This window comes from Dysidea avara, chromosome 13 (genome assembly GCF_963678975.1).
Source record: "Dysidea avara chromosome 13, odDysAvar1.4, whole genome shotgun sequence".
NCBI lineage: Eukaryota > Metazoa > Porifera > Demospongiae > Dictyoceratida > Dysideidae > Dysidea > Dysidea avara.
In genome coordinates, this window is record NC_089284.1 from 3328344 (window position 1) to 3340827 (window position 12484).

At 38.9% G+C, this 12484-nt stretch overlaps 2 protein-coding genes across 3 annotated transcripts; one reads left to right on the forward strand and one right to left on the reverse strand.

Annotated features, from left to right (window-relative positions):
- Positions 1-79: 79 nt before the first annotated feature.
- LOC136242918 (WD repeat-containing protein 38-like) lies at positions 80-8736 on the reverse strand. Of its 2 annotated transcripts, XM_066034420.1 has the most exons (11): positions 8691-8736; positions 8571-8640; positions 8408-8492; positions 8037-8163; positions 2329-2518; positions 1990-2098; positions 1733-1764; positions 1576-1675; positions 1463-1525; positions 1315-1407; positions 80-330 (listed from the first exon to the last, which is right to left on the reverse strand). In XM_066034420.1, exons 2-11 carry the CDS (start codon positions 8606-8608, stop codon positions 181-183), a joined length of 987 nt encoding a protein of 328 aa, XP_065890492.1. In that variant the 5' UTR covers positions 8609-8640; positions 8691-8736; the 3' UTR covers positions 80-180. The 2 variants fall into 2 exon arrangements, with proteins under 2 accessions (XP_065890492.1, XP_065890491.1); XM_066034419.1 differs by having other exon boundaries at positions 8571-8725.
- Positions 8703-12382, forward strand: LOC136242905 (WD repeat-containing protein 37-like). The gene is made up of 7 exons (XM_066034405.1): positions 8703-8961; positions 9034-9188; positions 9236-9512; positions 9617-9778; positions 10153-10429; positions 11948-12056; positions 12162-12382. The coding sequence occupies exons 1-7, from the start codon at positions 8796-8798 to the stop codon at positions 12288-12290; spliced, it is 1275 nt and encodes a 424-aa protein (XP_065890477.1). The 5' UTR covers positions 8703-8795; the 3' UTR covers positions 12291-12382.
- Positions 12383-12484: the final 102 nt, after the last annotated feature.

Here is a 12484-nt window from a genome sequence, read left to right on the forward strand (position 1 = left end):
GCAATGACACTTATTAATTAATTAATAACACCATAGATCGTACGATCATAAAGTACGATGCCCGCGTCACGCGTTACCATTGTATGCTTTGTGTATGTCAGATTTTGCAAACACTACAATACTTAAGTTTAGTAAGTGATGTCGTTGCTATACAAATCAATGTATCTTGGGAGGGTGAGGTTACTCTGAGAACTGTGTGATGAATGCTTTCTCCTTGCCAACACTGGCTATGATAAGGCTGCTCCCTGTTGCTACAGCTGCACAGTGAATTGCAGGACTATATGTGACATCGTAGACTCCACTAGATAGGTGATTTATCTCACCATGAACCTGTGTATAAAATTGCACAGTAAATAAGGGTTCTTCACATTTTACACAAAGATTAGTTTTCTTACTACATACGAATGCAATGTCGTCTCACGAGAGTGTGTGCAATTAGAAAACTTGCTAATTAAAGGGTGTGGCATCCATTTTGCTCGTGAACATTCATCCTTTTCAAACACACTTTATGTAACAACTCTAAACAGGCTGTAGGACCAGGTGTCCTACAGACCTTCAGCCCTTGTGCTGTAAAACCTTAATACATAAATAAATAAATAAAAATCCTGTTTTGTTTGGGACGAATACTTGTGAGTGAAGTGGGTACCATGCCCTTTAATTAGCAAGGTTTTTAATTGCGCAAGATGATGTTGCATTTGAGTGATACCGTATACACTGCACAGCTTTTGCATGGCATAAGAATTTTATCATGAAACGAGAGGTACTGTTGCTTAGGCTTGTGCACTAGAAAATATATTGTATATATGATTTAAAAATTGCTCATTGGAAAGCTTCATCAATTAGATCATTCTTTGTGGTAAACAACACCATTTAAAAAATATATATATAATTAAGAAAATTAGTAACAATGTACTTGTAGCAAGCCTTTCTAGCGACAGGCCACATGACCTATTAAATTCCTCCCCTTTTGGTTGTCCTTAGAAAAGTAAACTCTGTTTGTTCAAAGGCATAACAAACAAGGTCGATGAGATTTCAACTAACACAAAACTCAAGAAACAAGCCAGTAGAAATGCTTACTGAATCACATACTTTTAACAACCAGACTCTTCACAGTCAAAAGGTTAACATGATCATGATCTAAACAGCAACAACAGAATCCTTCATAAGCCTCAAAAAACAGGAAGGACATGATGAAATCAAACTACATCATTACAAAAGCCACATCAATCAACAAAATATGGCTAATAAGTCATGGGATGAAACCATCTTTTAAAGTATGCACCACAAATATGCTAACTGAAAGAGGGAACTTACACCATCGTATTCTGTATTGATGACTTGTACAACATTTCGTTGAGACCCTCCTACTAAGAGAGTATCCTTCTGTGCCCATCTGACACCATATAACTGTATAGGAAGAGTATCATTAGACTAAAAATCTAACTAACACATAAACACACACCCTTGAGTCTAGCAGTTCAGAATAGACAGTCTTTATAAGTTTGCATGTGTTAAAATCCCATATCTAAAAAAGGTCAGTCAGCTGTTAAACATAAGTTATTAAGTAAAGCTTACTTGAATGTTGTCATCTTTCCGCCAGGAGCCTGTCGCGATGCGACAGGTTTCTGGCTCGATATCCATGGCATCGCCACAAATATGAGGACCACTTAGTTTCCTATGCGCACAATGTTGGCCACTTAGCAGCATTATATAGTGTGTGGTCATAGCTTACCTTATTGAGTGCTTCTCTCTGGTGTCCCAAAACTACAATTACACCACACAAGCTGGCACAGTATACAGACAACATCAAACACAGCCAATGACAAATACTTTTAACATTTAGACTGATATATGAAAGCGAAACATTCGAATATGGTAAAGTCAAATGTGGCAAAGAAAGTTTACAATACTAACATGGTAATACTATATAATACAGTGAAAAGAAAGCCTGACCACCAACAGACAGGTGCACTATGTCAGTTGGCATACCTGGACGGTATCATCCCATCCTCCTGATATTAACAGGTGAGGATCAGTGGGGTGGTACTTGAGAGAGAAGACCCTACTGGCATGTCCATCCATCACTTGTGTATTGATACTACATGATAACACCAGGAGGAACTATAACACCATAAAATGTGTGATATGTGATATAGGAACAACAACATATCAATGTATGGGCTACTATAGTCACATGATTTCCTATGTAGGAATACTAGAGCAATTAAATAGGTTTTGCTAGTTCTCAAGTGTCATATTCTTTTTGAAATGGTTTCTTTGCCTACCCCTTATATGGCAAGTGTAAAGTTACTTGGAATTTAAATTTACCTTGCTTCTAGGGTAGCTGTGAGTTGGTGAGTGGTTTCATCATAGACTAGCAGTTTTCTGTCAGCGCCAGCAGTCGTGAACGTGGAACAGTCTGGAGCATATGCCACGGCCAAAGTCTGTCGTGCCTCACGAATCTTTGAGACACATGACTGTGTACTGGTGTGCCAATGACACACTATACCAGAGGCATCTAGTGAGACACAACACACAGAGTTGATAAAACATATTACAATAGAGTGAACCTCTTTTGGACTGTATACAGCTATAGGTTGTACCAAGAGTTTATAATGTGTTACAGAGCTTATGATAACGTCCGGACACCGGACAAAATCCGGTCAAATTGCATAGATGTCTGACCATAATGCAATGCAATTTGTCCGGACACAGTGTCCCATCAAAGCATAAAGAAGGAGCCTAAGGGCTGAGCTGGCATGCTATCAACAATAACATTCACTTGGTTGCCAGGAGATAGTATACATTCTTACAACCCAAGAGAGTGACCATAAATGTACCATTGCCAACCCACTGGTGTACTTTAACCACATAACAGCTGCAGTAAGGCATGTGATGTCTTACCACTATAATGTTTATTTGCTATGCTACAGAAGACATGTTGGGCATTCATCTCATGTCCAGTCAATTTTGGCAATTGTCCGGCCGATTTTGGTTTGTCAGGACATTGTGGCAGGACAACAGAGAATTCTTATCATAAGCTCTGTGTTAGGGTATTTCATGACCTCATTAATAAAACAATAGAGGCAGTGCAAAAAGCGGAAATTTGGCACCAGCTGTAGGACCAGGTGTCCTTCAGCACTTGTACTGTAAAGTCTTAATAAATAAAATAAATATACACAAAAATATCACCACACCAAAAATGTAAACCACACCACGTACACCATAAATCAGGAAATTTTCAATGTAACATGTCACTATGGTAATGGCTGGGCTAATGGAGAGCTAAAAATAGTGTGGTGGAAGCAAACAATTTGAAAGAATTGCCATAAAAAGATAACTGCCATGTCTGCACCTACCCTCAGGAGATTCGACATTGATGTAAAGCAATAGCTTGTTAGCAAAGTCTAGTGATACGAAGCTCCTTGTGATTCGGACCAATTTTCTGCTGCCATCGATTAGTGAATTGCTGTTTGTTGATTTGCAATTCATTATTTGTCAATACAGCCAAGGTGAAAATTTTCTGATAGCAATTTTTTCCGTAAACACCAAAGCTAAGAGATCAATTAAACTATTTACATCTTTGTTACAACATCAGGAACATTACAGTCTATGAATTTACTCAGTTAATAAATTCAAACAATACGTAGCACTTTGTTGGATTTCACTAGCAGCATGAGTTCATGACCTCCAACCTAATAAACAGATGGCTAGCAACTAATCACTTTGCAGTAATTTGAGATTTCCTTGGAATACCTTGCTCACACCTAGTTTGGCAGCAACCGCCCCTTCACTTTTAGAGTAAGGGTCTGGTGACCATAATATATGGTACTTGTGCTACTACCATTATAGTGGTAGAGCCAATCAAATCACAGTATCCAGTTAAAATAAGTATTTGTGACGTAAACAGTGTAGTTTACACCATGAATAACACAATAACCATGGTGACCGAATTTGTAGTTGGAAAGCAGCTGATACTCTCTGAGCGAGACTCCGAGATTCATCCGCCGTAAAGACTTATGTTAAGAAGTATGAATCTTTGTCGAAGTACAATTGGTAATATATTACGTCACGTGCAATTTGAAACCTCATTTGAATTCCGGTCGCACAAATACCATATACTATGGTCACCAGACCCTTACTTTATGTGAAGGGGCAGCCGCTGCCAGACTAGCTCACACCATAACAGAGACATAAATATCTACAGCAGGAAGATTGTTGGAGCAAAAAATGCTGCAAAATTGGCTTGAGTGATATGAACCTATGGGTAATCCTGACAGTCAGGGTACCTATCAGCTACACATAAATTTATAAAGTGTATTGACAGTCACGTGTGAAGTATTAGGAACAATAGTGTTCTTCTAATGGATGTGTACTTAGGATTCACTTACATTACTGCTTCTAGGCTATTGTTGAAGTACTAAACCACAAACTCACACGCCAGTAACTATCTCATATAATAGTCAGAGGATGCTGCTACTTCAAATTAGGGGTGTCAAACGTGTGAAGCTAACTACATATAGCACAAAACATGAGTCTTCTATATTTGCTCAATGTTTTCATTCATATTTGCACTTAGCTTGTTAAAAAGTCTACATTTTACTATTTTCTGTTGATTATTTTAAAGCTTAATGCAAAACGAAACAATTACACTGCTCTCAGCGATCACCCACAGCCTTCCAATATCCACCCTCAAAACAGTGTTCAAGTCTTGTGACCTGTATTAGTTTGTCCTTCAAACTAGGTTAGAGTATGTGACTGTTCTATAAGAACAATAAACCAATCTATATAGGCTATTCTGGTGGACAATAGAAAATACTTTTGGCATTTTAGCAGTGAAGTGGAGAATTTTTAGAAGACCGATTCAAGCAAACCCCAACACTGTCATCATCAAAGCTTGTGTCTGCCTGCATAATTATTTGAACTCATGCACAAATCACAGTGTGTCTCAAATGGATTTGTTGACTCAGAGGACCGCACTGGAAATCTTGTTCCTGTGGATTGGAGGAAGACCATAGGAGACGATGCCATGTGGAATATTTCAAGAAGTAGGACCAACAAATACATCCTTGAAGCAGAAGAGTGCCGGAAAAAATTTGAGAGGAAGAATACATGAACATAATTAATTTTAACTAGACAGATGCTAAAAGCATGCTGGGGTGAGCCTGAGTTGTGTAAACACTGATGCGGCATCAACTGTATTTGCATGAATAGTGTTTAATGAGTGTGTGTTTGTAGCTATACAAACAGGAATGCTCAGGCTACTCTAGAGGCAGCTGGAGGAAGGTGAAAAACGTTCAAGTTGGGAGGTTCAGTGGCTTGCCAGTATATAGCTACATAACCGTGTGTGAAGTGTAGTCAGCATGCTTTTGGTAGGACTTGGCATGATAATTTTGAGTAATAGGTGCTGTAATGGTGGCACTTTTGATGCACTTATGATGTCACGAAAGGGCTGCTTAAAGTTTGAGGTGGGGTACTTCAAGCAGTCAGTTGTTATGCTCCTGTTATCAATTTGAGAGATAAAGGCTGGGTGATGGTAGTTAGGTACTTTCTACTGACGCTTGTATGTACAACAGTCAAATCAACTACTAACAGTGTGGGACTTTCTGTGTTTGCTGCGTAAACACTCGAGAACGTGACGCTCGTACATACGATGGTCGAATCAACTACTAACAGTGTGGGACTTTCCGTGTTCATTGTATAAAAGCACAGGAATGTGATGCTCATACGTACGACGGTCCACTGTGTACTGCCAGTGTGGGGCTTGCTCAGGCTCACCCCAAATATTTAAGTTCTGGTCTTGATTGTTCCTTGCTATATTGTGGATATGAATACCACGAATTTTGCCCTCCAGAAAAATTTGCTGGTTCCCGTAACATAGGTGGATAATATTTTGTGTGACCTGCAGGTCCAGCTGGGGACAATTTCATCCATTCTATGTCATGGAATACCTTCAGTTATTTGCATTTTTGCATATGACTTGTATTTCCAGTCTAATTCTTTTAAGTTCTTAACTAGGCTCAAACAAAACAGCCTGGACTTGGGACTTGTCATTGTTTATTGTCTTTGTTTATTGCCTTGTTAATATTTGACATGATCTGCATAAATTGTCTGTTGTTGACATCAGCAGATGTGACCATATTGTACTTAGCCCACGGTCATTTAGGATTGCTATAACAGGCTTTTTTAGTTGCTGGTGTACGTACATCATTGGCCTTGTCACTTGCCCTACTATCTTCAACCTGCACAGCACTACTACCACCACTATGGGTAGAAACATCATCTACTATTGGCTCAAATTCATCAGCATTAAGACAATTGTCTTCTTCTTTATCATTATCATCATCATAATCTTCTTCATCAGGATTGTCAATTATCAGCTGTCTTCTCACCATGTTATTGGTGGTGTTCCTGTGTTTGATGTGAACAATAAACCATCTCAAATACTCATACTCTTCCTTTATCTCTGGCTTATTCTTCCTTCCAGTTCCTGATGGGTTTTTTGATGCTTTAAATACTTCAAAAAGTTGGTTCTACCTTCTTTGAACTTCAGCCACGTCCATTCCCATTTCTTTCCATGCATTTTGGAGATCTTTGTACTCTTTGCAGCTCTTGTCATATACGACTCTGTAATTCTGGATTACATTCATTAAAGTTTCAGAAGTTATCGCCACTGTTTTCCCTGTCATTTGCCATCGCTTGTATAAGCTAACCAGCTACTGAAAACAAAGCCAGTACGCAAATAGCCTGCCTAGCTAGTAGCTGAAGCGAATTGCAATATAGCACATAGCTAACAAACAATAAAGGCCATTCCTCTTGGCAACGTAATATACACTGTAGTTACAGCCAGTCTAATAGCAGCACATGACTAGCATGGATTGACAAGAACGTCACATGATAAATATTGGTCGCTACAGGTCGTAGTACAGAAATGCTGATTGACTGTGACAGGTGTTTCCATTTAGTTTGAGATGCTGCAAGAACCATAGAAGTTGAACTAATCCCAACTGTTGCGGTGGTTCCAGCACATTGGTTGCTATACCGGCAAGGTATGTTTCCATATCATTTTGTGCGTCCCTGTCAAGACCCCAGTAGTAATTGCAGGTAATGCACAGGCATTTTGTGACTATATGGAAACCAGCCTTAATAAGTTAATGTTCATTTATCATATATGCAATGCAATTAGACTAGTGAAATAAGCTGCAGGAATAGCTACCCACTATACTACTTAAAACTGTGCATTACTGGTGATGTGTGATTATATTGGAATATCGCGATACTCTAGCTGTATTGCGATACTGATATCACGTATCGATATTTTGATTGTACAATTACGGAAAAGTGAAGATCTGGTTTTGTGCATTTAAACAGTGTAGTTTAGTTGTATATCAGTTCCTAGACTCTTTTAAGTTTGTTATTAACAGTGCAGTGGAGTAATAGCTGGTATTAGCCACCCATGCATTTAAATATATGAAAGTCTGTATTTAGTTATTTTTGCACTATAACAGTGTAGCTGGGTTGCTCAATGTTATAGGCAGCCCATGTATTTAATAGCACTTAAGGCACTTTTGTATTGTATCACATCAGTGACTACACAGCTGTTATAAGCTCTTTCAAGCATATTGCACATCATTATGCATTACCAGAACCTACACTATGAGCATAGCTTTCCTGATGGCCATCCTAACTGAGACAAATTTGTCAAGACCCAACAATCAGTTGGACCACACAAGCTGAGAGGAGAACGTCACAAACAACATCTAAGTATATATACCTGAGAACCAGTTTGTTTTATTTTACTGTAAATTTCCTGGAGTATATTGTATAGACTATCAAATACAAGATATGACAGTGAATGGGATTGAACAGAGAGTCATACACAAACTGTATATTTTAAAGACAAAACACAACATGGTATTCTTGGTGACTATTTAAATGTGTCCTATATATTTTAGTATTTTGGTTAGATAATAATAGGAAAATACAAATAGTAATTACCATGAACACATACATACGCACTGACAATACCTACTCACATACTGCCAGTAGAATGTTTTTCACCGAGTCTTCTTTCTTCTTGAAGCTCACGGATACAACAGGATATTTTGGCATGGTCTCATCCACCAGGTGATAGAGCTGTGAGCCAGTATTGGGGTGGAATACCTGTGGTAGTGGTGAACAAAGGAATTGTTAACTGTTAACAAGTCAACACCTATACAAGTGCAAATGGCAACACTTGCCACAGGCTTTGTTCATATCAGGAGACAATAGAAAACATGAATACTCAAATATAGCAGTCCCTCTACTGTTTATATAAACTGTTGCGTCAAAGGTAACTAAAATAAACTATGTAAAAGTACAATATCATATTCATTATACAGTTTAATGTTGTACCATTATACAGTACCTGTATCTGTCCATTGGACACCCCGGCGGCCACCATACTCCCATCTTTGTTGAATTCACAACACATCAACTCAGAAGACGCAGTGCTGTAAATTCAAACAGTATAAAAAGGCGCCACACCCACTGGATAAAATTAAACTATACACGTTATGCAAGTGTCTCACCATTCTTTCTGGAAGTGCAGGCAGCCCAGGACGTTCATTTTTGAGCAGCTGTTGTCCTGTAGCGCTTCTTCTACAAAAATCATTATTTATGCGCACGCGTTATTTATGACATAAACATACTGTAGCGGGTAAACAATCAACTCAGTCGCGTGATCTCTAATTTCTGTTTGATTGTGGTGTTCCATTTTACTTTTACCCCCTGTATTATTAACTCTTGCTTTTACGATGTCGACCTCTTCGACGAAGAAAGCTAGCAAACAGTCAAGATCGCGGCACATAAGGAGGCGAAGCGTAGAGAATGTCAGACCGTCCGCTAGGAAGGAGCGACTGTGGCAGTTGTTTGGTGAAATTGAAAGAGAATTCGACAAATTACACCAGGAGAACTTAGAGCGTATGTTCTTTTCACACTAATCACTAACTCCGGTTTTTGTTATTAATTATATTCGTGTATGCTTATATTTAGTGCACGAGCGAGTGGAGCAGTTGTCAGAGAAACTAGAGTATTTGTTCACTTCCAAACAGAACCAACAGCCACTGTCAATACCACAATTTAGAGGTGGCAAGAGGCCAATTGGTAGCATACTGACACGAAAATTAAAGCCCTCCAGCTCTTCAAAGGTACACAAATCTGTTAGGACTTGTGAAATACTGTTAACATTTTGCAGACTGCATTGCGTGCTAGCAATGTTGAATGTCAGTTCCACTGTCAATATTCTGGTCATTGTGATGGTGTGTGGGCAGTTGGCTGTGCTCGTAATGGTAGTCCCCTGGTTGGTACAGCATCAGCAGATGGTATAGCCATGATATGGGATGTTGTGAGTGGACAGAGTGTCCTCCAGTATGCTCAACACAACGGCTCCGTCAATGACATCTCCTTCCATCCAACCAATACACTGGTGTGTACTGCCTCAGGTGATTTCTCCACCCATATATGGAATTACAGTAAGTATTGCTTTACATTGTACCTGTACTTGTAATGATGTGATTAATAAGTTATGCCAAACAGTCTTATGATGTTTTATTGACCATGGTTTTGTTGATTTCAGAACACACTGATTCACCCAACGAACTAGTCTTACATGGTCACACTGCACCGGTTGTGTCCTGTGATTGGTTGTGTGATGGTAACCAACTTGTAACTGGTTCATGGGACCACACTGCCCACTTGTGGGACTGTGAGACTGGCCAGACCATCCACACATTACAAGGTGACACGTACTGTTTGTGCACATAAAATTATGACCATGTTACGTAGCTATAACTTAGCATAGCGTTGTTTAGTGATGGTAGTTCATAAACGGTTGTCACTTTGCTGTGAAACTGTTGTTACCAAGTTGTTGTGTACCATCTGTTTCATTGTATTAAAGCATAAAGCACTTGATGCGCTCTGTCACCTCTTTACTTCATAATCGGATGTTATAAATATTGACCTAGACTTGTTTTCTACCCTGGCAATGACATGAAAGTAACAATTTAGTAACAAGTTAGTTTGAACTACTTTATAGTAAATCCTGTTGTTCCATTGTGGAAATTATTGTAGTTTCTCTTTTTATCTTTATGTTGTTCAAATTTCCTTTCTCAGGTCATGATCAAGAGCTCACTCATTTGTGCACACATCACAGTGAAAAGCTAGTTGTCACTTGTTCCCAAGATGAGACGTTTCGATTGTGGGATTTCAGAGCACCTCCAATCCATAGTGTCAATGTATTCCAGGGCCACACCAAGTCTGTGTCCAGTGTGGCATTTGCCCCCAATGATACCATTGTGAGTGCTAGTGAGGATGATAGTGTTAAGATATGGGAACTACGGAACATGAAGTCTCCCATTAGCTCAATAAGACTGGACTGTGCTGTGAACAGGTAAGGGAATTATTAGTCAGGATAGTAAATTTTTCATTAATCACTAATGTATATAAAAAGTGTCTAGTTACTCTGAAATATCTTCTTTAACGTCACTATAAGTATTGTACTGGTCTCTTGTTATTAAATAATTGACACTATAGATGAGCCTCTCTGCACATACCAATAATAACCAAATATTTGACATTCAAATTTCAATTGGCACTATGCTGTTGACCATAGAGAGTAAGTATGTAGTGCTACAGCTAGAGTAACATTTACTTATTATATAAATAAGGCAGGTGTAGGGCATCCTCCTGACCAACCACCAAAAGAATTTCACATACTCTAATATTTCATTCAGCTCAATACAGTGCTGCCTTGATTAGATAATCAAAAAGTTCAGATAATCAAAGCATATATATGCAGAACCTAGGCAGCAAATACTCTAATAGAACATACGTCTTAGACAAAATACTCTAATAGAGCAGTCACTTCTACTGTTTGGATAACCAGATATTCGGATAATAGAGAGAGAACTGTACCTCTAATAGTACATTCATCACGATGTATGTGTTTGGATTTGAGTTGCTATATGCATACTCTACTAAGATACAATAAAGACATTTGAAAATCTTACTGTGAATGTTAGTGTGCCAGTTTGTGCTGAAATAGGATACTCTCAGTGTTATGAATTCTTGATATGTCACTGGCTAGAGAACTTCCCTCTGATCACCTGCATTTTGGCTTGGGTGTGCCCCTTGCCAGGATCTGCTCTAAAGTCATGTAAACACCTTATTTGATGGTTGTTGATTGTATGTAGGGGATCAGGCTTCAAACAAATTGTAGTGAGGCACCACACCCTTAGCTTTCCTTTTAAATTCACCTTTTTCAAACATATCTTCTGTAACAATTTTAAACAGGCTGTAGGACCGGAGTCCTACAAACCTTCAGCACTTGTGCTGTAAAGTCTTAAATGAATAAAATTAATTATCAGCTGACTACGTGATGGTTTTTATGCTCATTGCAAAAGAATAACTGACTGTTATATTAGAGTGTTTGATTGCTCTATTAGAGTATATTAATCTTACTAGGACACTTTTGGTCTGGCAAGTGCCGGGTCCTCTAATGTCCCTGGTATGCGAGTTAGGAACAATGTATTGAGTGTTAACAGCACAATAAACCAATATACAGCCTTCCAAGGCCTACAGGTGGTTTTGGAGTTTAGAGTACAATACAATGCTACACCTTCCCATACCATATCTTGGATGTAGGTAACACACTTTGCCATTATCTTAGCTTGAGTTGCGACATAAGCAGTTGTCTCTTAGCCAATCATATATAGAATGATATTGTTATGGGGAGGGGGGGGGGGTGTTCAGATACTCCAGAATCATGTAGACTCACTGCTACACTAGCCCATAGTCTGGTACTGCCCATTATAGATAATGGCCCATGTAGTGGTAGTGACAATGATGGAGTGCATTTAAGTTACAAGTCTCTTTACAGTTCATTATCAGTTCCATATTCTTGTTGTAGAGTGTCAGTGTCTGGTAACATGTTAGCTGTACCACTGGACAATCGTCATATAAGGATATACAGTCTTCAGGGAAACCGATTGGCCCAACTGCCACGTCGTAACAACCAGGTGAAAGTTTGTAGTGTGAGATGAGTGCATGCATGTGTGTACACTGTGCAGTATGTATGTGTACTATGTGCACCACATCAGTAAAACATAACCGACTTTCTCTAGGGTCATGATAGAATGGTGTGCTGTACAGCTTGGCTGGAGCAAAGTACACAACAGAACTTACCAAACCTTTTCTCGTGTGGTTTTGACAACAAAGTCATCAGCTGGAAGATCACAACAGTGGAACAGTAGACTTACTGCATGTACCTGTTTGTATATTATTTCAATAGTGTAGTGTCTAAGCATGCAATTTTTAATGTCACTATTTATGTCATGGAATTTTATATTGTGTGCCACGACAACTGCAGCATTTCTGCTTTTCAGATGCAGGATGAAAAGGTTGACTTGAAGTTTTGACGACAACACCTGTACACAGACAAATCCAG

Excerpts from the sequence above, each read along its gene's own strand:
- LOC136242918 (XM_066034419.1), bottom strand. The coding sequence starts at position 8,653 with ATGATTTTTGTAGAAGAAGCGCTACAGGACAACAGCTGCTCAAAAATG. Across the intron at positions 8,493-8,570 it reads CTGCACTTCCAGAAAGAATG|CACTGCGTCTTCTGAGTTGA; the intron begins GTGAGACACTTG and ends TTGAATTTACAG. Across the intron at positions 1,676-1,732 it reads AGAGAGAAGCACTCAATAAG|GAAACTAAGTGGTCCTCATA; the intron begins GTAAGCTATGAC and ends TTGTGCGCATAG.
- LOC136242905 (XM_066034405.1), top strand. The coding sequence starts at position 8,796 with ATGTCGACCTCTTCGACGAAGAAAGCTAGCAAACAGTCAAGATCGCGG. Across the intron at positions 9,779-10,152 it reads GACCATCCACACATTACAAG|GTCATGATCAAGAGCTCACT; the intron begins GTGACACGTACT and ends TTCCTTTCTCAG. Across the intron at positions 12,057-12,161 it reads TGCCACGTCGTAACAACCAG|GGTCATGATAGAATGGTGTG; the intron begins GTGAAAGTTTGT and ends GACTTTCTCTAG.